The 24704-nt window shown below is 44.1% G+C and overlaps 1 protein-coding gene across 4 annotated transcripts in view; it reads left to right on the top strand.

Annotated features, from left to right (window-relative positions):
• The first annotated feature begins 940 nt into the window (after positions 1-940).
• TAPT1 (transmembrane anterior posterior transformation 1) overlaps positions 941-24704 on the top strand; it is a 65436-nt gene continuing 41672 nt past the window's right edge. The window contains exons 1-2 of one of the 4 annotated variants that reach the window (XM_055326488.1): positions 941-1139; positions 12725-12855. In XM_055326488.1, coding sequence (XP_055182463.1) covers positions 941-1139; positions 12725-12855 — 330 coding nt within the window. Of the gene's footprint in view, positions 1140-1615; positions 1633-2147; positions 2169-12724; positions 12856-24704 lie in introns of those variants that run through there. The other 3 variants (XM_055326491.1, XM_055326490.1, XM_055326489.1) reach the window with 3 other exon arrangements.

Below are 24704 nucleotides of genomic sequence, written 5' to 3'. Positions count from 1 at the left end.
GGGCCGGTGCAGGGAAAGCGGCCGCGCAGGTGACGGAGCGGGGGCACGGCGGGGGCACGGCGGGGGCACGGCGGCCGCCGGGGGCCGGACCAGCCCTAATCCCGAGGCAAGGTCCAGGGCGCCCGCGGGCGCTGGCGGCGCACCACACCCGGCTCCTCGGGCTTCCCCCCGCGCCCCCACCTGCGGGGCAGCGTCCCCGAGCTCCCCCCCCCGCCCCGCCCTGCCCGGGGGTTTCGGACAGTCAACGGGAGCCCAGAGGCTAGGGAAATGTGACGGCGACCATAAATATGCAGAAGACATGGAGTCGCCACGGCCGACGCCGGAGGAGCCGGGGCTCGCGGGCGGCGGGGGTCTGGAGCCGGGCCCTCGCGGCCGGGGCGGCGCGGGCGGTGCCAGGACGGGCTGGGCGGCGCCGGCGCACTCCGGGCCCCCCGCCTGCAAAAAGGGCCCCGCGCGGGCGGCCGCGCACCTCGCAGACGGCGGGCAGCGGCCGCAGCGAGCGCCGCCCCGGGGCCCCTCCGCCGCCCCGCCGCCGCCGCCGCCACCGCCGCCGCCGAGCCTCCGACCCGAGCCCCGGAGGCGGCCGCTCTCCCCGGCCGCGCGGCCCGGCGACATGGAGCCCGGCGCGGGGTCCCGGACGGCCGAGCCCGCCGCGCCGCGGGAAGCCCCCGCGCGCCACGCCGAGGGCCGGAAGAAGATGGCGGCGGCCGTGGCAGCGGCGGCGGCGGCGGCGGCGGCGGCGGCGGCCTCCCACGCGCCGCTGACGCCAATAGCGCGCGCCGGCCGGCGAGCCGCGGATGGCGGCGGCGGCGGCGGCGGCGGCGGCGGCGGCCCGGGCTCCGGCGAGGGGCGGGGCGAGGCCGGGAGGGGGCCGGCCGGAGGCGGAGGCCGGGCGGGAGGCTGGAGGGAGGCGGCGGGGACAGTTTGTTGTGCTCGGAACATGGCGGGCGTCGGCGATGCGGCCGCCCCGGGAGAAGGCGGCGGTGGCGGCGCGGACGGCCGCGGCGAGGCGGAGCAGCCGGGAGGCGGCGGCGGCGGCGGCGGCGGCGGCCACGGGCCCTCGCCGGCGCCCCAGCTCACGGAGACGCTGGGCTTCTACGAGAGCGACCGGCGGCGGGAGCGGCGCCGCAGCCGCGCAGGTGAGGCGGGCGGGCGGGCGGGCGCGCGGGCGGAGGCGCTAGGCCGCGCCGCGGGCGGCGGGGGGCATCGCCGCGGGCGGCGGGGGGCATCGCCGCGGGCGGCGGGGGGCATCGCCGCGGCCGCAGCTGCCCCCGGGGCGGCCCGGGGCGGCCCGGGGCGCGGGCGCGCGGGGTCGGCGGCCGCTGACAGCCGGTCGGGCGGGGGCGGCGGCGGCGGCGGCGCGCGGCCCCGCCGGCTCCGGACGCGGCCCTGCAGGGAGACCCCGGGGCGCGCCCACGCTGGCGCCCGCCGCCCGCGGAGCCCCGAACCGAGACGCTGCCGGCTGCTCTGTTCCCGCCTCCCGCGCCAAGGTGACTTTGTCGTCGTGTGTCTTAAGCGAACTTGAGCCGTAGAGACCTGTTACCTCGCGCTCCAAATACGTGCTCCCCGCCGGCAGCGGGCGGCGCGGTGATGACCCTGAACTTCAGTACTTTTGCCCAGAACGGAAATAGCGTAAGCTCTCTTCAAAATGTTACTTACCTGTGAACTTTTCCTAAACCGAAACTTAAGCCTCTTTAAAAAAAAAAAAAAGAAAAGAAAGTTGGCCGTATAGGGGAAAGACGCCCTTGTAAGTCCTTTTTTCGACGACCGCTTTTAAGCATGTTGTTAGAATGTTATTTTGTAAGCAGTGGGATTCTGATTTTTTTGTTTGTTTTGTTTTGTTTGTTCTTTAGTTTAGGTTGCATTTGTATTTCATGTTATAGTTGCGTGTTAGGCTTAAAATGGGATTGTGAGATACATGTTTCGTTGAGTAGAGTGATCACGACATTTACGTTTTTTACATGACTCTAAGTTTTGAAACAGCCGCTGAGCCATTACATTTCTTCCAGAAAAAAAAAAAAAAAAGAATTTTGCTTCTGGTGGGCAGTCCGGGCTCCATTAGCCGTTATTGCCATCAGTTCCTGCAAATGAATGTTAAGTCCTAAAGCTGACTGCACCATTGATTGTACTTGGGTATTGGAAATATAGGATCCCAGAAGGTTGATCAGGTGAGATCCTTGTTTAATTTGCCAGTTTTCAGAACTAGGCGCAGGTTAGATTTTGAAGAGGTCTGGGTCTTTGAAATACTGAGTACAGACCGCCTTGTTCCGTCTTTTCCTATTAACCACGTAAAAAAAATTCTCAATTCTGTTTGGTTTAGTTGCCCGTTAAATACTTGCTTTCAAGAGTATTTACTTTCTCAACGGGCAGGAACTAAGTAAGAGTATTAAATCTCTCAGCTGTTTGTTTACGGACTTACACTTCGATCTTAAAGACTCTCTGATGCAAATGGAAACAAGAGTGGCCAGGTTTCACAACAATGTCTTTAACATATTTCTGAGTTTTCAGGAAAGCCAATATTACAGAAGCCATTTTTGTTGTTTGCATGCATAGAAAATGAAGTTGTCAGGAGTCTTTTGATGAGCACAGATGTTAGACTTTTGGAGTAACCCATAACACCCCTTCCCTGGCCCTTCCCAAGCCGGGTCTGAATACCTGGTACCAGGGGCTTCCTGAGACTTCACACTCGCATTCTTCATCAACATGAGTTTCCGAGCGTGGTATAGTTAACATTGTTGAAAATTGGACCTTTAACCCATAATCGCAGAAAGTCTTTATCTGGGAGACACTTCCAGCGCTAGTTGTTGGGATAGCCCTCACGGTTTCCCTAATTCCATCAGTTTTGTTTGAGGAGAGATGACAGTGGCAACTGTCCAAGATCAAGACTTAGGTCTAAGAATCCCAGGACTATTTCAGCTGGGGGTCATAAGCCAGTGTTATTCCATGGGGGCCTCTAATTCTTTCCCCCAAGTGTCTGTCTCTGCTCTGCTAGTCACACAGCTCTTGCCCCTGCTAGCATCGACTCTGATGCCGCATTGGTTGCAGGCACACCCAGGAGATTAGAATTCTTTCAGCCGTTCTTAAACACCTAGGCTAAGCGGCTTGGCTTCACCTTGCTGTTTTGGCATCGCCCCTTTCTACTGCTCTGTAACCTTTCCCTCCTCTCTAGTGCAGACTTGAGAAAACTGTTCCCTAGGGGCTGGCCTGGCCAGAGGGCCTTTGAGTGCACCACCTAGTGTCATGTGGGAAGCATTTCTCCCTGAATCAAATGTCTTCCAAGCCTCTGTCCTTATACCTAAGGTGTTACTTGTCCATTAAATTTTTTTTTTTTTTAGTATAGTGACACACAATGTTGCATTAGTTTCAGGTGTACAGCAGAGTGATGCAACATCCCTATAGGTTTTTCTGTGCTCACAAGTATAGCTACCATCCTCACCACACATACTTGTCTACTCTTTTTATTCTCGCACTGCCTCTGATACTCTAGTCCTCCTCTCCAGTTTAGGGCAACCTTTGTTTTTCCCTTTGAAAGTCATAATCTTAGTGTCCCAGTGGCCTCACCATCAGCTCCAAAATTCTCTTTGTTAAATCTCTCAAGGAATTTAAGAGTCTTAAATGTTTGTTGGCCTTTCCCAATAACGTAGGATTTCGTGAATGAACATACAGACTAGATGCTTATCAACACCCTCCCTATCTAAGTAAAATTCAAGACATAGTACTTGAGGTTAAATCTTTGCTTTATATCTATCTTTGTCCATTTTTATGTTTAGAAAATATACTTGATATCTATTTGTGTATGGGCAGTTACATATACATGTTGCATTACATTGTTACATATACACATGTCTGCATCAGGCATAAGCTTTCATTTTGTTTCTCATTTCAAACTCTGAATCATTGATTCTCTGAACTCTGTCTTTGACTTACAGGTAGCCTGGCAGTGGATTGAAACTTCTCTGATGCTAGCTAGGGCTTATCACTTAATATAGTGGGAAATGGGTATTCCACTCACCATACCTATTCTCTTTCTCTCTCAGAACATTTGTTCCACCATTGCCCTTATGTGGTCACTGTTCTTGGACTCGGTATAGTGCAAAGCTACAGATTCATCTCTTTTTTCTTTTGTCCCTACTCTTAAAAGTACTGCCAACTTCTATTATCCTTTTTTGACATAAGCTCAGATAATAAGTACCTATTACCATAGTTTTGTATTATTCCCCAACTTACTCATCTGTAAAAGTCCTAAGGGGGAGAATTTCTGTATTACCATGTTCCCATTTAGGAATCTAGGCCCAGCAAGTCAACTTTGGACTAAGAATTAGGCAATCTATTCTTGGCTTGGTTTGGTTGTCAAGTGGCTTTTAGACTGTGTGCTTGCTTAGACTGCTTGCCTAATTCTTTTGGCTCTGTTTCATGGCTCCACTACTAAATAGTTCAGTATCTGAAGTACCTGAGTTGGCTCTAGTGCCCATGGAGACTTAACAGTGGAAGAATTGGTGTAAATTAAGCCTCATACCTACTGGTGAGGATGAAACAATACCTATATGATGCAGGTGTAAGAATATGCGTAGGGTGAGGTGTTGCTTGTAAAACAGAAGAGCTTAAAGTAAGGTTAGGGTGGATAGTATCATGTCTCACTTCAATAATGCTGTGGGGCCCATGTTTTTCCTTTTGTTTCAATGGTGACTTCTCCACATCTAGAGCTTAATGCTTGTTTTCCGTCTCTTTTGCTGCTTTTCTCTTTCTTTACCCAGTTTAGTCCTCTTGCTTTACCTCCATGAGGGAATGAGCAGAGGCGGGAAGAAAGCCTAAACCCCAAAAAGCCCAAGTGAGCTCCTTTTCACAGTTCTCACAAAAGACTTCACGTGGGACAAAGGTTTTAACTGGTCAAATTCTCTATGCCCTATTATTTGTAAATTGAAAATTTAAATTCTTATTACAGTTAATTTATTTTAACTAAAATACCGTTTCATTTATCGATCCTTCTCCTCCATAGAATGTGTTACATGGTTATTCCCATGACCCCAAACTTATTCTAAGGATGGATATTAAAGGTTGTTATTCTGAAATTGTATTCTAGTCCATTTCTCACTTACAAAGGGAAGTAATGATAACTGTAAAACTGGGAAGTTACGTGGAGTAACCACAACCCTGAGATAGGTTAAGTAAAATTAGCTTCTCTCTGACACACTGTTGCTCTGCTTTTTTAAAACTCTCACTTTATTGAACTAGTACGTGTAAATTGAGCAATGAAAAGTTACTCATTTTGGTCAGTTCAGTATCCTGGCTTTTTAAAATGTGTAACTCCATCCTAGTTTACCCTTCACAATTCAGCCCTGGCTGCTCATTTGTGGCCCAGTTTGAGGAATGCTTGCATGAATCAGGTCTTTGGAAAGACTGAGCATTGACTGTCAAATTAGTGACATTCTGATCCCATTTTTAGTCCTTAGCCCTGTGACCTTGTGACCTTTGAAAAAGTCGCTGCTGTTTGTGTCCCTTTTTCCATATAAATGTATAAGTTTATGAATATCCTATCTATTCTTCCCTAAATGAGACTATTTGTGAGCAGTTTCAGGATCTTAAAAACTTGAAGGGTACCTTTACTTTTATTTAACTTAGGAAGACAGAATCACTGATGTATTGATTTTGAATTCGCCTTGTACAAGGGCATACCTCTGTGTTTGTGTAACAGACTTACGTGTAACATTTTCATATAACCTTAGTAAAGTTTATTACTATTTTACATTATTTAACACTATGGAGATTTGCATGTTTTATAATATTTTCTTTAAAAAAATTTTTTTTAAAGATTTTATTTATTTATTCATGAGCAACACACAGAGAGAGACAGAGAGAGAAGCAGAGACACAGGCAGAGGGAGAAGCAGGCTCCATGCAGGGAGCCCAATGTGGGACTCGATCCCAGGTCTCCAGGATCACACCCCAGGCTACAGGCGGCGCCATACTGCTGCGCCACCAGGGCTGCCCTATAAGATTTTCTTAACAACCAGTATTACTCCCCAGTTTTTTGATGGTCAATGCTATTTTAAGGAAAATATATTTAGACATATTACTTACCATTTAAATATATTTATGATTACGCATTAACGCTTAATTAATACTTCTGTTTCCTGGGTTCTTATTTCTAAAATGAACTATCCCAGAAGGTAATTAAACATAATCTTCTTTTAGGGATGAGGAAGAAGCAACTTATACTATGCTTTTTCTCAATTTAAGATACCAGAACACAGAGCATTTCTGCAGTAGAAGATGAATGTTGATTAAAAATACTCTGGAGGAACTGATTTGGACTTATGATTGGGTGGCAAAGCTTAGTTCTTCTAATGTAGAAGCACTTGTTTATATTATAAATAAATATTTTAAAAAGACGTGCTGACGTTTCTTTGTGAGAGCTAGATAAATGAACTAAAATCGGTTGAATCTAAAAAGTTAAGTCAGTGTTTGGAAAATAAACATTTGGGTTATTTTTATTTTGGAAAATAACTTCTTAAAATATAAAAACAGATGTTTGGCATAACAAATGAGAGTGACTTTTGCTGAGAAGGAATAACATGGCACCACAGTATGGAAGAAGTTATGGTGGACTTAGCAGAATTCTGGAGGGGTGGTACCTGCAAGTTGAAGGAATAACAGTGTTCTTAGATAATTAGCTAGGCAGCTATACCCAGTATCACAGGACAAGTGAGTTCAGGCAAATCTGTAGAATGCTAGAGAACAGTGTTTGAAATAACAAGAACAAAAGCTGAACCACTTCGGAGCAGAAGATTAAGTAGCATCCTACAAAGTATATCTGTGGCTAGGGAAGGTGGGTGCAGCCGACCGAGCAGCAAGGCTAACTTACTAGCTCAGGCTGCAGGGAAAAGCAAGCCCCTTCTCTTTTGGTAAAGATCAAAGGGCCTTTCTGGCTGGTTGAAGCCAGGTTAGGGCTAGGTTATCTTCTCTTGTGTCATTGTCCATAGATGGATGCTAATTATGGCATAGAGGAGAAAGCACTCTGACCTCCTGGTCAGAGATCCAGATCCTATTCCCAATTTACATCTCAGCCTTTCAGTGACTTTGGACAAGTGTCTTAACCTCCAGGATCTTCAGTTTCTTCATTTGTAAAACATAAACACATTACCTGCTCTCCTTAGCCCTCAGAATTGTTGTGAGAATTTTATGCAATACTGGGTGCTAGACCTTTGTAAACTGCCTCTTGGCATAAAGTGGGAGGATCCTAATCCCTTAAGCAGGACAAGTTTTCCAGGAGTGGGAGAGAAGAAGGAAAATGAAGCTTCCAAAATAGTTCACCCCATGAAGCTTTGTTCTTTTGTCAGTATTGCTTTAATGTATCTTTACAAACCATTCCCTAGCCCATCAGTAATGGTGTTAATTGTATGCAGGCACTTCCCCCAGACTCAGAACTCACTGGGGGCTAGACATTGATTGGGAAGATCAGGATTCGTGGTGCCTGCTTTCAGACAGCTCATGAGCTGGTAAGGGAGCCAACTAGTTAACAGTGTAACTTCATAGAAGTAAACCCAGGGTGCTGTATATGAAACACAGAGAAAGAAGAGGACGGGAGTGGTGGTCCCAGTTTTCTAGAAAGTACACAGTGGCCTGTCTACAAAAATTACTTAAGACAATGATAGGCAAAATAATCTAGTACCACCTGCACCCTATGTTCATAGCAACAATGTCCACATTACCCAAAGTACGGAAAGAGCCCAGATTTCCATCAACAGATGAATGGATAAAGAAGATGTGGGGTGTGTGTGTGTGTGTGTGTGTGTGTGTAGTATGTGTATGTATTGCTCAGTAATAAAAAGAATGAAATTTTGCCATTTGCAACAATGTGGACGGAACTAGAGAGTATTATTCTAAGAGAAATAAGTCAGAGGAAGAGAAATACCACATGATTTCACTCATATGTAGAATTTAAGAAACAAAACAGATGAACATAGGGGAAGGAAAGGAAAAATAAGATGAAAACAGAGGGAGAGGCAAACCATAAGAGACTCTTAACTCTAGGAAACAAACTGAGGGTTGCTGGAGGGGAGGAGATGGGAGATGGGGTAACTGGTGATGGGCATTAAGGAGGGCACTTGATGTAATGAGTACAGGGTAGGTATTATATACAACTGATGAATCACTAAATTCTACCCCAGAAACTAAAAATACATATATGTTAACTAAATTGAATTTAAATTAAAAAAAATAATAATAATAATCTCGTGCCAAAAAGCACATGCTTTGAGAATAGAATGCCTGATTTTGAATTCTGGCTCGACCACTTTCTTCCTTTATGACCCTGGAGACCTCCTTAACCTCCCTATCCCTTGGTTTCTTCATCTGCAAACTGGATGTAACAGAAGAATATGCCTCATAGTTATGAGAGCTGTGCAGTAAAAACATGTTTTTATCATTTTTATTTTTTTAAGTACATACTTTAATTTTTTCCATTGTGGAATTTAAATTGGTGTTTATGACTAAGATTCTTGAATTTGTAGAAGTAGAATCCTGACATGTCACTTCAATTTATAATATAGTTAAGACACTTTTGTAGGTATATGCTGTGACTTGTTTATAGAAAATTAGTTAACTAGGTTAGTTTGTTAAATATACTTATTTGCAACATACCTTTTATCCATGAAAACAGAATTGCAGAAGCAGCAGCAGTAAACATTAGGGAACCACCAGACCAGAATTGGGTAATATGTCAGGTCCTGTGAAATTACTAGTAAAGAGTTCAAGACCTTGTGTCATGCTCTGCACTTGTCATGTGCTTTCATCAAATCCTCTCAGTCCTTTGGCCATCCTGTGTGGATGGCAGGCAGGTTCTAAAACTGCTCCAAGCCTTAGTTTTCTGTTCTGTGAAATTGAACTTTATGACTTGAGCAGGGTCACAGGACTCATGTGTGATAGAGAGGATGCCAGAAGCCCCTTCTGATCGCTAATCCCTGCTTTTCTTGTGGATCATAACAAAACTCTTATTATGGTAAAACTCGGTCAACTGCGTCATCAGGGAAGACGCTACTGTAGAGGATAATTTTCTAAGTACGTAAGGTAGAGCTGTCTCTTTTGATTTAATTTGCTGTTTTAAATGTAAAATTCTGTAATAACCTGTTTCTGTATTTCCTTACACAGCTGACATACTAGCAGGCTGGCCAGCTTCCCTCCCTTCCCTTACTGTGAATAATGCAAGCATCCTTGTCCCATACCCCAGGGCACTCAATGGCTGTGCCTGCCACCATGGCACCCTGTCCTTTTAGGGCAGAGGTTCAGATACGTGTTAGGTTACTTTACATTCACTTAGACACACATATACACGACATAGACACTCCTTATCTTCAGTGGCTGCTGCATCCAGTGAGGTGCCAGAGCTTGTCATTCTTTCCCCTCTCACTCTCCCGTCTCAGAAAATTCTGTCTCAGTCACAGGCTGTTTTCTCAAGAATCTGGTGTTCTCTGCTTTTGCCACTTCTGATTTCTGATTCTGTTTTTGTTCTCTCTCTGCCACACTCCTCCTTGTGGTTTTTTTTCCCCCTCCTTCTCCTCTCATAATCTTTCAGCAAATATTTGTTGAATACCTGTGATGTGCTGTACCCCAATGATGCCAAGTAAAGGACAAAACCAGCCCCAAAACCTCGTATGGTATGGGTGGAGGGAAGCACAGGGGAGGATAGACGCTGTGCCAAGCCAGTGGAGAAAGGCTGCATTCCGTTTGGAAGACCTGGGGATGGCTTCCCAGAGCAGGCGCCTGTGCGTTTTCACCTGTGGGAAACTGGAAGCGAATTCTTGGGACAACAGACCTTGTGAACTGACTGCCCTGTTTGCAAGACATGAGAAGTAGTGTAACTAGAGAACTCTGACCTAAGAGACTCAGCAGAGGCAGGTGTGAGGCACAACTGAAAACCTAGCAGGGGGCCAAGTTGTAAAGGATCCAGTGTCCCCACTGCTGAGGTGGAGGGCCTGGCCCACAGGTGGCAGCACTGAAGGAGGGGCTGCTGCTGGCCTGTGAGCATGTGGCTCTGGCTGCCTGGCAGGGCCAGGACTGATGGGAGAAGAGATGGAAGGAGGGCATCAGTCAGGAAGCTTAGGTGGGAACTGAAGGGAGATGAAAAGGACCAAACTCAGGTGACAGACAGAGACGGGGATGGGAGGGCTAAGTTAATCAATGTGCCAGAGAATGAATCAATGGGACTTAGTGAGGAGAGAGGGCCAGTAGCATCGGGTTTCTGACATACACTGTGTCACTGACAGTGCACGAGCTAAAGCCAGGGCTGCAGGAGAGGGTGGATTGAAGGGCAAGATCTTGAGCTCCATTTGCAGGTTTAAAGGTGGGGCTGTGGGGGAGCTCCAGGTAGAGTTGGCCCAAAGGCAGCTGGGAATACAGGTACAGGTTCCTGGGGTCAGATATGGTGACTTTAGGATTCAGATGATGGCTTTAACCTTAGATTGTCCAAGGAGAATATATATATAGGAAAAAGAGAAAAGAAGACGACACTCCAGGGAATACAGCCGTAAAGAATGGCTGACATTTTACTGTTACTGGTGCTTTGTTAGGACACAGTGACTGGAACACTGAACCTGCAAACGCTTACAGTCAGGTGGAGGGGAGAAGCCACCCAAGACACCCAGTTCCAAAAAGTTGGGCCATTTGAGAGAGGAGCGCTTGTAGTGGAGGGTGGCAGGAGAGGGGACGGGAATCATGATGACATGACCTTTGGGGCTCACTGGTATCAGCGAAAGGTAGTGCAAGTACAATCTCTCCTGCCTTTGGAGAGGCCTGTTTTTACATGAAAGGATTAGTATTTATGACATTTATTGATATATATCAGCTAAGCAGAACATCCTTTGCTTTCTAATTGGAAAACTGAATATATATGCAAATATATATTTAAAATTTTATTTGAGAAAGACACAGAGCACAAGGAAGGGGACAGGCAGAGGGGGAGAGAAGGAGAAGCAGACTCCCCGCTGAGCAGGGAGCCCAATGATGTGGGGCTCGGTCGCAGCCACCCAGGTGCCCCAAGAGTATAATTTTTATCTTTCACTGGTTTGGCTGTTCTTGTTTGCAGCTCAAAAGGCTCTTTTTCTCCGCTTCAAACAGCAGATCACATTCTGTATCTAGCCAGCCTACAGTATATTAGAAAGTTCTCGATCAAAAATTTTACTCTGCATGGATTTGGTGATACCAAGGCCTTCTAATCTGAACATCTATTAATATGTGAACGATACAGTTCACCTCTGGCATCCATGGCTTCAACTGTAAACGTCCCAAAAGCATGATGCTGGCAGTGCATTTGACGATTCGGCCTGCCCTGTGTACGGCAGGAGTGGGTGGAAGTCTGCTCTTCTCTCCGTCTGTTTCAATCCCCAGATCTCTCTCGTGGTATCACCAACCCTCCAGAGAGATGATGAATCTGGAATTTAAAGAAATGTGTGCACACGTGTGTATTTTCTCTGTACTGTGACCTCGGTACACAAACAAGCCATTTGACCTGGTACTCAGAGAACTAGCCATCTGTTCAGTGCTGGAGGAAGTAAGCTGTTTTAGGCCCACTGGGAGGTAGTAAGTCTCCGTCTGGGTCTTCCTGAGGGCTTCTCAAGGGTGTTTTTGACCACAGACTCTTCCGTATACCTACAGACTTTAAATCCTAGCACTCACATAAGATGCAATTCCCTGAGTCAGTCCTTATAAATGAAATCCACCTTCCCTCTTTGTCATTTTTTTGGAGGGAATACCAACACTGCATTTGGTAAAAGGACTACAAGGGCCAGCTCAGAGCAAAGAGGACAGATGGAAACTTTTGGTGTCCTGACTTCTGGAAGAGGGCTTGGCCTCATGGGTAGTAAGAATAGTAAGGTAATGTGAGTTAGGGATCCAGAAAAGTCAGTGAGGTGATGGATTGTCAGGGAAGCGCACGCAACCTTAGATTCTTATCTCAGAGACTCCAGTTAGAGCCAAGGGGAAAGTACTCAACCTCCTTTGGCCTTACTTTCATTTGAGATGGAATGATTCTGGGTGAATTTGTTCTGGAGGAACAGAGATAGCCGGTGGATAAATCCAAGGAAAGGGAAGTCTTTCAGATCTTGTTGAGGTTCTACTTTGTATGACTTAGTATGATTATTTTGTTGGTAAGCCTTCACCTAGGGGACTGGCATTTTTTAGATAGTTTTGCAGGCTCTCTGAGACTGAAGAAGGAAGAAGTTGCACTGGTATCAGTGTAGTTCACCCAGGATGGTTTTTGGACCTGAGCAATGCCTGTTTAGGTGACTTGGCTCCCTCTTAGCATATAGAGTCATTCATAGGTGTAGATATATGGATATATGTATATGTATCTATCAGCATATAATATTCATATTACATATTTGATCTCTACTCTTTTTACCCCTCTTCTGTCTATCAGTCCAGGTCCTATATCACTTATAAGACCCAGGACTGGGCTCTTGCAGACCCTTTTCTAACTGTTCTGGCTCATAGTAATCATTCCTTTTATATTCCTGTGGCATTTTCTCTTTATACCACACAGAGTAGCAATTTTGTCAATAATTTTTGCTGATCATTTGTGTGTAGCTGTTCAGTTCTGGGCACAGAATTATAGTTTGCTTTGTTTTATTCTCTTCTTGTGTTATATATGTATTATCTATGGCCCCAGCTAGCATGTAAGTTTCTTGATAAATACTGTTCTTTTTGTTTTGTGTCATTTTCTTTTTCTGTAGAGCTTTCATTGTTGAGGTTCCTCAGTGCTGAACTAACAAGAGGGTACTTCCTTGAACATAATGAGGCCAAGTATACAGAAAGAAGAGAAAGAGTATACACTTGTATGCGAATACCAAGAGAATTGGAAAAGGTACTATTTTTTTTTCTATTACCAGACATCATTTTGAAAGTTATGTCGACATGTTAATTATACAAAAATAAATTGTGAACACCTCGAGTTGAGTTTTTAAAATATTGAAAGTAATATTATAGGTAACTAAATGTATTGGGAATAGGAATTCCCATACAGGAAGAGGCTTTAACCTTGTATTTTTAGTGTAAGTGTTCCTTAACTTTGCTATGTATTAAACTTACCATATTCCCACTTGTGTCCCATCCAAGTCACTTTTTCCAAGGAGTTAATCTCTACCTACCCCCTTAATTCTCATCAGTTCTCTTGGGCTAAGAGCAGTATTTTTTTTCTCAGTATGACAAATTACTGAATTGTCAGCCCTTTTGAAGGTTTCAGTTTCCCAGAAAGCCCTTGTATTTAAAAACATTAATGACAGTCTCTTCAAAGAAAAAGACGATTCATTGCATCTTTGTCATAGAAAACCTCACATCCCAGGGTGAGTGTAGCCACAAGCATAGCCACTGAATCTGTACAAGCCGTATTCCCTTAGTTGTGTCTTAAGATATGACACTCAGATATGACAGGAAGGCCGCTCTTTTCCCTTTGCATTCCTGCAGCCGGTAAGTCTAAGCAATTCCAAGATTTCTTACTAGAAAGGAAGAATTAAGAAATAATTCAGTTTTGGCTGTACTAGAACACAGTTTCATACTTCTATAGTCACATAAAACTTGTAATAATTTGCTTCCTTAGAATCACACTTTTTGTTGGAGTGGCTGTCAGAGGAATTTTGCTGGTTAGCTCAGTCAGAGTGTTCTAGAACTGGAGGAGCAGTAGACAGTGAGGATTGAGGACCCAGCTGTTTTGGCTGCTGGTCTTTTACTTCTGACAGTCAGTGCATCGATATGGTAGAGGGAAAGGAGTCAGCTGTCCAGTGACACTTTGAGAAGTATTGCTTCACATGGGCTCTTGGTGGCAGGTTGCATGCTGAACTTTTGGGGAGTTAAGGTAGGGAGGAATGGGAGCAAGCGCAGGCTGGAGGGAGAACAGTCATGAAAATGAGACGGTTGTTGCCTGTGGTCAGGATCATTAACTGTGCTTAGGGTATGGTTACATGGCTGCTTTTCTAGGTAGTCTCGGGTTCCATGAAAGAATCGGTGCCTGGTAGGGGAGATGGAGAAGTGTGGGGCGCTCTCTGCACCTGCTGCCTTAGTGCGGCAGTGCCTTGAATTTATTTAAGATTTTGGCCAGGGATGGGGGTAATGTTTCTTTGGCTTGCCAATAAAAATAACAACAACAATAATAAAATTAGTTCTTATGTCTTTCTTTCTTGAACACATTATTTTCAGAGCTCACTTTTTCCTTCCAATGATAAGCCAAGACTGGGAAGCATGAGGATATACTGCAGAGGGAATTGGAGGGAGGTTGGGGCCTAGGTCCTTGTACAGGGCAGTGCCAGCCACAGTCAGGTTTTACCCACCTGCTGTCCCCTGTCTGGATAGTTGTGGATTCCCCTTTTTATCTGGGGAAAACACAGAAATTTGCCTGCAATCCACAGCCAAACTACGGATGCACCCAGGGGATTGCCTCAAAGCAAGAAGCGTGTGTCTGGCCCCTTTTATTACCCCTCATGTGGCAGATATGATGAGCAGCGGCTATGCCCTTGTGATGGTGAGCTCATCAGAGTCAGGATTGGTACACACATCCTCTTCTCTTCTCTCGGGCAGCACTGACATGCCAAGCAGTTTCTTGGTAGATCCCTCACAGAAACTTGCGAGCATTTCCTGTGTGTCATTGTGAATCTTGTCTTCTGGGGGAACTGCACACAGGTCTTGATAAGCCTTCACTATAAATCAGAGTGTATTTCATTTATTTTATTTTATTTAATTTTATTTATTTATGATAGTCACAGAGAGAGAGAGGCAGAGACATAGGCAGAGGGAGAAGCAGGCTCCATGCACCGGGAGCCTGATGTGGGATTCGATCCCGGGTCTCCAGGATCACGCCCTGGGCCAAAGGCAGGCGCTAAACCGCTGCGCCACCCAGGGATCCCCAGAGTGTATTTCAAACCATGGTGCATTAAGGGACCACTGATGGGATGAGTAACCCGTGAGGTAGGTTACAATCAGTTAGGAATTTTTTTTTTTTTTAAGAAAAGTTAATCAGAATGGCATTGCCTGTAGGAAGGTAAGTATCTTGTCATGAAACTTTGGTTTTATTTGTGTATATATAAGAAGTGTAATGTCAGAAAAGTTGAATTAACACTGCTCATGCACAATTGTAATAATTTTCTAATCCTGTTTCCTATTACGAGGCTTTGGCTTTAGGCCTATTTAGGAACATTTGATTTAGTTTCTTAGAACAACACTCCAGAAGCTTTATTGCTTAAAATGTACAAAAGGTGTCACATTTTTCAATTTAGAGCAATTTCTTCTTGATTTCTCAGAGTGAGTGAAATGTAGAGGAAAGCAGAGTTCAGGGACACCTGGGTGGCTCAGTGGTTGGGCTCAGGGTGTGATCCCTGCATTTGGCTCAGGGTGTGATCCCGGGTCTGGTGATCAAGTCCTGCATCAGGCGGAGGAGCCTGCTTCTCCCTCTCTGCCTGTGTCTCTCTCTCTCATGAATGAATGAATAAAATCTTAAAAAAAACAAAACAAAACAGAGTTCAATTTCAGTTGAATCACTGGCATAAATACCTTATAACAGGGTAGGTTCTCTCTAGTGTCTCCCAGGCCTTGATGTTAGGAGTAGGGTTTCACCAGGCTTTTATTTTTTTTTTTAATTTTTTATTTATTTATGATAGTCACAGAGAGAGAGAGAGAGAGAGAGAGAGAGAGAGAGAGAGAGAGAGGCAGAGACATAGAGGGAGAAGCAGGCTCCATGCACCGAGAGCCCGACATGGGATTCGATCCTGGGTCTCCAGGATCGCGCCCTGGGCCAAAGACAGGCGCTAAACCGCTGCGCCACCCAGGGATCCCTCACCAGGCTTTTATTACAAGAGTTGAGGGGCTGTCTAGACATTCACATTGGTAAATTTATTGTCTAGTTGGTAATACATAATATGTAATACCTTTCCCTGATATAGAATATAGAATACTTCTAATATATATAATACCTTATTCATCTTTTTTTTTTGTTTTTTGGTAAATGCTATGATATTTTCATGTAGCCTTTTCAGGAGGAAAAATTTGACAATTAATGCTTCTACAAGGGTGGCACATGCCATAAAACATGTAGTTAATGTTTATACTCTCAAATTAAGAGAGTCGTCAATTCAGTATATCTTATTGAACTTGTTTACTAATGTAAAAAAAATTCCAGAATTTTTGTGTAATCTTCTCAGTGGAAAAACACATTATTCTTGACATTCAAAACACGTAAATTGTTTATACACTCAAAATAGTATTTCCAGTGGCTGGCACTTTTTTCATATTTGAACTTCTCATTCTAATGAAAGGGGATGAAATTATGGAGTGTTGTGTTGGCTTTAGGCAGCATTTCTTTTTTTTCTGCCACAAATCTCTTTTGGCCTGCAACTACACACCCCTTGGGTTCTTGTCCTAGGTCTGTTGCTCACCATGTGTGATCTGTTTGGGGTCTCTGGTGTTTTCTTTGTACAGCAGAGAATACTGAACTGTACTTCTCTGCATTCTAAACTGAGAGACAGGATAGTGCAGTGGTCAAGGGCATGAGCTCTAAAGCCAGCCTGCCTGGATTTCCTCTCCATTCCACTATTTATCAGCTGCGGGGCCTTGAGTCATTTACTTCTGTCCATTTGCCTCAGTTTTCTCATCTGTATATTAATTGTGGGGTGAGCCCTGTATCAATGTTTTAAAATATATCATAGTTCTCACCTCAGCAACTTGAGAACAAGCCCTAGGAGAACAAGAAAAATTTGGGAAGGTTTCTTGTTTCTTGTTTCCAGGTTGCATTCCAGGGGATGTCTCCTTGCAGGAGGGGTGGCTGTCATCTGGAGGGCTCCCTGCACAGCAGGAGGTGACCAGGAGGAGTCTGGTTTCCATGTCTCCCCCTTGTCCCATTTGATCTCATGTTAGAATCTAACCTTCCTGTTTAACTTGCTGCTAAATTTGACTTTTGTAGCCCAGTAAGGGACATGATTTTCTGACTCTCTGCCTTCTCTGATTGCTGACCACAGGCAGAAAGAAGCTTTGGGGTAAAACTGTTTTCTTCCCTCTGTCTTTGTAATTAGGCTGTCTTCGAGTAAAACATGTCTCTTTCATGAAGGATTTAGCTGATGGTCAAAAGAGATAGCACACCCTGTCACCCTGACGTTTTCTGTCAGTCCTTCTAGAGTCTGTTCTCAGCAGGCACGGAACTTGGAGCTGATGGTTAGGTCAGACAACCAACACTTTAACTAGAAGCCTTGTGAAATCGGGGCAGGATCACCAGTTTCTTAGGAACTTCCTGGTGAGTAAGTGCTCACTGCTCCATAGCCCCCATTGATTGGCCGCTTATCCTACCCCTGGCAGCTATTTCTGTGTTCATAAAATGAATAGCAGTTACCACATAAGGATTAGGAGCCAGGCACTAGAAATGAGTTAGCATTCAGTGTCACCCACTGCCTCATGGGATACATGTTCTCCATCTTCCGAGACCTGGCAGTCCTCTTGGTGTTTGTGCTGCATATGGACCCTGTGGGAACAGTGTATCCTGTACCACATACAAAATTAACTCTTGACAGAGGCTGTCTGTGTGAATTCACCTGTGTGAATCCCAAATTATAGGAAACAAGAAATGCTCACCAAAGTATTCTTTCAAATTCCCTAATATATTTAAATGCTAATTTAGAGAGATACAGGTCACTCGTTCAGTTATTTATTGATTTTGCTCAGGCTATTTTGAGTACTGTCTGTATTCTAGGCACTTTGACAGTGTGCATGTACAGAGCTCAGCCCCAGACTGGCAAGGTAATACATTGCCAGGTGACGAGAAAGGGAGGTTGATTTTGCACCTGTGTTTTAGGGCTTGGCATTGTGGGTGGGTGTGCTAGGAAGATCCAGAGGTGGGAAATTGTTTAGGACAAGAAAGGACAGGTACCCTGAGAGGAGAGATCGGATCCAGGTAACTGTGAGTGGTCACACCAAGCAGTGGAGACTAGCTATGGGAGGATTTCTTAGGAATGCTTTTTCCTATGTAGGTCACAGACTACCTAACAGTGGCTTAAACAAGTTTGCAATTTTTTTTTGACTAGTCCGAGGAAGGAGATCTCTTTTGCTCCAGCTGATTAATGAAGCCAGCCTGGACTTGGACTCCTTTTAATGTTTCCATTTTGGCATCATTGGCAAATTGGCTTTTGGTCCTCTTGCTTGCTGCCTTTTAATAGAAGGATGACAGCTGCGACCTCAGGCAATACCTCTGCATTATCACCCAAGAGAAGAGGAGACAGACAGTGCCATCATTCAAATGTCCCTTTTATAAAGAATTTAAAGCTTTCCCAGAAGTGCCCTGCCGCACTTCCTTCTGTGTGTCTTATTGGTGGGAGTGAGTTCCACAGCCATCCGCCACTGCCTGGGAGACTAAGGACAGTGGATGTGATACTTTTCCAATGAAGAGAGAGGCAGGCTGAGAATGGTGATTGGGTTAGCCACCCCTCAGAGCTCTGCCTCTGAAAAGTTCGTACAGCAATATTCAACACGGATTAGCAGTAAGAGAAGAGCTCAAGATCTTTCCATGTGCCTAATATTTCTTCAAATTAAAATAAATTTATTTTATCTCTTAAGAAATATATGTGTTAAATACATGTCAGGTGTAGGTTGTGATTATTACGAAGCCTTTCCATTACTTTCACATATTTATGTAACTGTTTATTATAAAAGGTAGAACTAAAACATAAATATGCTTTTGACTTTTCTTTACCTTGTAATTCTATGCTTTTTGGGAATTTTTTCATTGTTATCATAATTTAATACATTTTTTCAAAGATGGAACCCAGTTGCTTAGCCTTTAATGGATCTGCTCAGTTGCCTTTAAGAATCTAGTAAATTTCCCCAAGCTTTAAATGTTGAAGGTGTAAACATTGCTATGGGTACAGAATATTGTTATTTTTCTCCATAGACTATTGCTATTATTGAAAGGGACAAAGATTACTGTGACATGGGAAAATTGAAAGTCAAGATTTATAAATGTTAACTTTTCTTCTCAGGTCTGCAGGTGATAGACAAATGGCTTGATCAAGGTGTTGAACCTAAGGCTTTGACTTTCTTTGTCATAGATTAGGGGGTTGGACTTGGGCATCTTGAGAAAGCTGATGGTCCGTGACTGAATGAGCTTGCGTTCGAGGAGCAGAGGGAACAGGAGCAAACGGAAAGCTTCACAGAAAGGGAAACTACTTAATGTAGGGGAGGAACTTCTGCTTTTTGAGTCCAGGGTGGGGGTAGAGGATGTAACATTTGGAAAAAATAATTCAGCAAATTGTTTTCAAAACAGTGAACTTAAAATATCACAGAAAGCCTTTTCATTGTTTCTCATGTGAGTGTGTGTTAACAAAATGTGGTCACGGCCATCGTTTCACCCTTGTTTCAGGAAAACAGTCCTGGGACTCATGGTGAAACTGTATTGAGTACTTACCAAGACCCACGTGTATGGCAGCGATTTCTTGGGCATCCTGCTCAGTTGCTAATTTCAAGGAAGTGTGTTTGGGGAATCATCCCCCTAAGTTCTTCTCATGTTGCAGCCCTTATCTGTGACATACCCTCATGCAGATATCCCACCACAAGGCTGCTCAGAAGCAGGAAAGCAATGGGGATCCACATTTCTCAGAATCCAGCATCGGGGCAGCTTAGGCTGGCATTCCTCCCATTCTCTCTGAGGCTTGTTGCCCCATGCTTGGAGTGGTGGTGGCAGCAGCTTCTTCATGCCTCTGTAACATCTTAACCTTTCTTAACTCTCTTGGAGGACAGGGTCAGTTTGGCAGCAGCACCAGCAGCCCCCTCCAGAAGTGGAGCTTGGAGGTGATACAGGAGCCACCCGACATCCAGGGCCTCATAGCGTGATGGAGGCCCTACTACCTGTGGGGCATATAGGACCCATTTGAAGCTCTACAGCAACCAGCCAGAGACTTCAGGCTCTACCCCATTTACTGATATAGTTAACTGTGAGCCTATGTTTATCTTTTTGAATCGGTAATTTATTTCTGTCATATTAGCTTTGGAAACAATTTTAAATCTCCCTCTTCCTCTCTCTTTCCATTGTGCTATATCAGGCCATTGTGATCTCTCATTCGGACGATTGTTCTCCTTCACTATCCTCTCTGCTTACTCAGCCTGCTGTAGTGTGCCAGTCACTCCCTAAAAAAGTAGATTTGAGCCGAGAAATGGTAAGATGGTGTGATCGTGGCGGGCAGCAGCAGCTAACACCTTTGTTCCTTAGGGTGACTCTCAGATGTGCCGTAGGATTTGAAGGACACACCCAGCGCCATGAGTTACAGCACTGTTTGTTCTTTGCAGATGCCAAGTAAGGGTCTCTGCTTCAAAGGTTGTTGGAAGGATTCAAGAAATTAATGTGGGTCAAGTACTCAGAGTATATCAATATTCAACATTGCTTTAAAAGAAACAGGAAAATCCAGGACCCTTCTGTGTGTGTGTGTGTGTGTGTGTGTGTGTGTGTGTGTAATCTTTTTACAAATTAAAATTCTCAATTTATTTCTTTACCTCTTAAGAAATGTATTCTTTGTGTTAAAATGTATATCAAGTGTAGATTGTGATTATTGTGAAGGCTTTCATCAACATTGCTTTGTTTTCAGCCATTACATATGTATATGCAACGTGCTTCTTATAAAGGTCCCTGGGTCACGATAATCCCATTGTTTGCCTTCTCCTAGAGTGCAGACTTCCTGGAAGTATGAATTTTTGAATTCAAGTGAATAAAAATTATTGTAGGGATGACCTTGAAGAGCAGTTGCTTTCAAGGTCATATGTAGACTTTTTAAACTGATAAACTTAATCTCTTAAGAATGATAATCCATTCTCCTAATGATAAATCTCTGCATATGGATTTGTTGAGAACTCCTGAAACCCAGGATAAAGTTCCTTAGTAATTACTGAAGATAGTTTCTACTTCTCTTCTATAATGATTGCATTCTCCCACTCGCGTTACGCCTGGGCATGCGCGTTACTAACGCCTGGGCATGCGTGCCAAAACCTAGTTCCCATCTTGTCTCCTCTGTGGGGGATACTTGCTAACTCTGTTCCTCCTCCGCTGGGTACGCATATCCCAGTGCCACCCTGGGATATGAAGTGCCACTTCTTCCACCCTGCCCAGACCTTATTTCTTCTCCAGCATTTCCAGAGCACATCATTCACCAGCACTTACTATATGCTCATGTCTAGCTCACTAGATTATAAATTCCCTGGGGAAGATGTCCTTCCTAATGACCTTTGATCCCTCAGGGTATAGAATTGAGCCAAATATGGTCTCTGCTCTTTTGGGAGGAGACTCAGAGCTTTATAAATCGTGAGACCAGGGAAAAGGGAAACACTGCTTCCTGCTTTCCTCCTTTCCAGCTAACACTCCAGGCCAGCCACCCTCTACCAGTGTAGGTGCTTTTTGGGGTTGTGGTGGAGGAGATGGTATTCAGAATTGCCAGAAGTTGGTTTGCATAATTCAGAGAGGTGTATTCCAGAATTATGCTATTTAATTTTAGGCCTAAAATTTTACTTATTTTGAAATTTCAAGAGGAAGGCAGGATATTTTTGTCAAAAGGGGACAGATTTCAAAAAGGTTAAGAAACCTCCATTCTCCATGAAGAGAGGTTGGCATTTTTATTTATTTCTTTTGAGGTGAGTATTTTTCAAATGAAGAGCAATAGTAGCAGGTTCAAAATGAATGTGGGAAGAGCCACTTGTGGAAATTTTCACCAGCCTGTGAAGTTTTGTTAACCAGTGTCACAGAATCAGTGCCATTTTAGTTTTCTTTACATTGAAGTTCAGATGTCAAAAGCTATGTTAAATCTTAAAAAAAAAAAAAAAAACCCATATAGAAGGCCAAATCCAGTAGCAAGGTTGAGGCTGGAAGGATGAGAAACAGGTGTCATAATAGAAACAGTGCTTCCATTTTCAGAGTTGTGTCTTGTGCATACTGAAGTCTGGCCCTGCCTCTGCTGTTTGGAAATCAGGCAAAATCCTTAGTCTCACTGCAGAGCAGGGGTGGGAGGGTGCTTCTTGCCTCTCAGTGTAGAGGGGAAGATGGATTGTGGAATGGGCACATGCCTGGCTGCTCTGCACGGTGCCTGGAGAAGGCTTCTGAAGTCCCTTGACAGGAGAGCTCCTGTGAGACAGGCCAGCTTACATTTCTGCCCTTTTGATATTCCTACTTAGGGTTCTTTCATTCTGAAGATTAGCAAGAGCTGTCTCATTAATTAAGCAGATTATTCTGAAAGAATTATTTGTCCCTGTAAATTTTAATAAGTCCCTACTCTGAGAATAAATTTTTAAGAGAAATATTCCCAATTTTAATATCTGCAATTTGCGTTTTGGTGCTTTTCATTGATTTTTGTACAAAGAACAGTGTGTTCTTAACTCCAAAACTCTCTGCAAAGCTGAGTAGCCACTTGGAACTGTCTTCGCTGCCCCTGTGTCTGCCGGTGAAGGGAACTGAGTTCCAACCAGCCTGCCTCTCTGGGGACCTGTTTTTCAGACAGTGAGTTACTACCACTCTTTTGTGGGTTGTGAATTTAGTGAGACCAGAATTGCTTTATAAAAAGAGAAGTAGAAGATATCAACCTTTATTCCACGGAGTAAAAATTAACCTTATTTTGGTGAATTTTTTTTTTGGGGGGGGGGTTAAATGTATGTAAATGTGTGTGTGTAGTGAATTAGAGTGATTTTTCTCACAGTGGATCATGGTTAGAGTTTGAATCCTTTGGGCAGTTTGTTTTTTTTTTGTTTTTTTTGTTTTTGGCAGTTTGCTCTTTAACAAGACTTTAACTTTTCTTTAAAAGATTTTATTTATTTATTCATAAAGAGACAGGAAACAGGGAGGCAGAGAGAGACAGAGGGAAAAGCAGGCTCCCTGTGGGGAGCCTGTTGCAGGACTCAATGCCAGGACCCTGGGATCCTGACCTGAGCCAATGGCAGATGCTCAACCACTGAGTCACCCAGGTGCCCAGACTTTAACTTTTTTTTTTTTTTAAGACTTTGACCTTCTTAAAATAGTGGTCATATATTTTATCTAACTATTGCAGTCTCTGCCACATGAGAGCTGTACAATATTTGTGTGATTAAGAGAGAAGGAGGAACAACTCAATATTAGTCCAGGGAAGGTTTCACGTAAAACCATGTATATAGATAGATCGTATCTTCCATCCCTGGGAAAATGCATAGAATGGAAAAGCAAAAGCCCTAAACTCCAGTATATGATGTCTTTTCGAAATATTTTCATCATGCTTTGGTTCTTTTGGTTCTTTGCCATATTATGTAGTGGCCAGTTTAGAGATGACATATTCATTAAAAGGTCTGCCCTATAGCCGTGAGATAGGTATAAAGTGAGATCTACATCCTACAGGATGTAGAGCGCAGCAGATCTGGAGTGGCAGTATTGGGCACAACGGATGATTGCTACCTATTAGGACAGATTTTCATCTGTGCTGTAAAGAGGCACATTCCAAAAGCATTATGCCTCATTAATGTTACTCATGACCTCGTATTCATTTTGAAACTCTAAGTGGCATTTAGAAGAGAGCAGATTTTTGTGTTTTTTAGAAGGGCAACAGAGAGTGGCATGTGACACCGATTCCATTCTAGCCCCACTTTGGATAATTCTGAGGTATTTTCATTAGACATTGCTTAAGACTGCTTGAATACCTTATGGTTATTTGGTCCAAATAAAAAGGAGATATGAATTGCCTATTTTATCAAGATGCTATGCAAAGTAATTGAAGGTGTGAAAGTACATATTATTCTCATAATATATACTCAAAGCTTTTAATTCTTAGTAACATATTTTAAAGTTAGCAGTAAGTCTAAATATATGAAATTTGCCTTTTATAAGTTCGAATCATTAAATGTCTATTTGCATTTCTTATGACACTAGGCAAATTAGCAAGAGTTAGGACAAAGAAAATGATGTTAACCCCCATGCCTAATAAAAATAGGGATCTTTTGCTGTGTTTAAACTGCTTCAGAGAGAGTATGTAGGGTCTTGGGTCAGGCCAACTCAGGCTCCAATGCCAGTTCCTTAACTCTGACCCCCAGCCTCTGGCAGGCATTCAGCTTCCAGAGCTGTGGTTTCCTCAAGTGTCAAGTAGGGTTGGTAATAACTACCTCAAAGAGCTGTTGAAAAAAAAAAAAAAAAGCTGTTGGGAGTAGTAAGTAGCAGGCTCTTACCACTTTGCCTAGAAAACACTGCTGCCTGGACCGTCCAAACTCTGGGGGCTGGGGTTAGGGGTGTGAATTAACAGAGAGATTTCCATGCAGTGTCCTTTGGGGCACATCTGCACCTGGCATGGCTTCCTTACCTCCTTCAAGAATGAATGTTTTTATGGTTATATCTTGTTTACTTTTTTAGGAAATTTTCTCGTTTTCATTTGTAAGGGATTTACAAGAGCTGGTGCCTTATGAGAAAGCGCACCATCCGAGTAGCAGGCAGTAATTGAGTCCATGTTCCCACATTTCCAAACCCTGAAAGCCATTTCTGTTGCTCTTCTTGTGCATCCTGTGTTCTCACTACATGAGTGCTTTCTCTCCAACCAGCTGACGTTTCCCCAGACCACAGCCACTTGATTTCCTTCCACTTCTATGTTGCAGTCTATTACCTTGCCAGCTTCAGGCAGTCCACGTTTACCATACTGTGTGAGATGATTATTGCTTGCCCACTTAGTTTTGCAGGGCTGGTTTAAAATGTGAAGAGAAAGG

Source organism: Nyctereutes procyonoides, unplaced genomic scaffold (genome assembly GCF_905146905.1).
Source record: "Nyctereutes procyonoides isolate TBG_1078 unplaced genomic scaffold, NYPRO_anot_genome, whole genome shotgun sequence".
NCBI lineage: Eukaryota > Metazoa > Chordata > Mammalia > Carnivora > Canidae > Nyctereutes > Nyctereutes procyonoides.
This window is presented reverse-complemented; position numbering and strand designations above follow the sequence as displayed.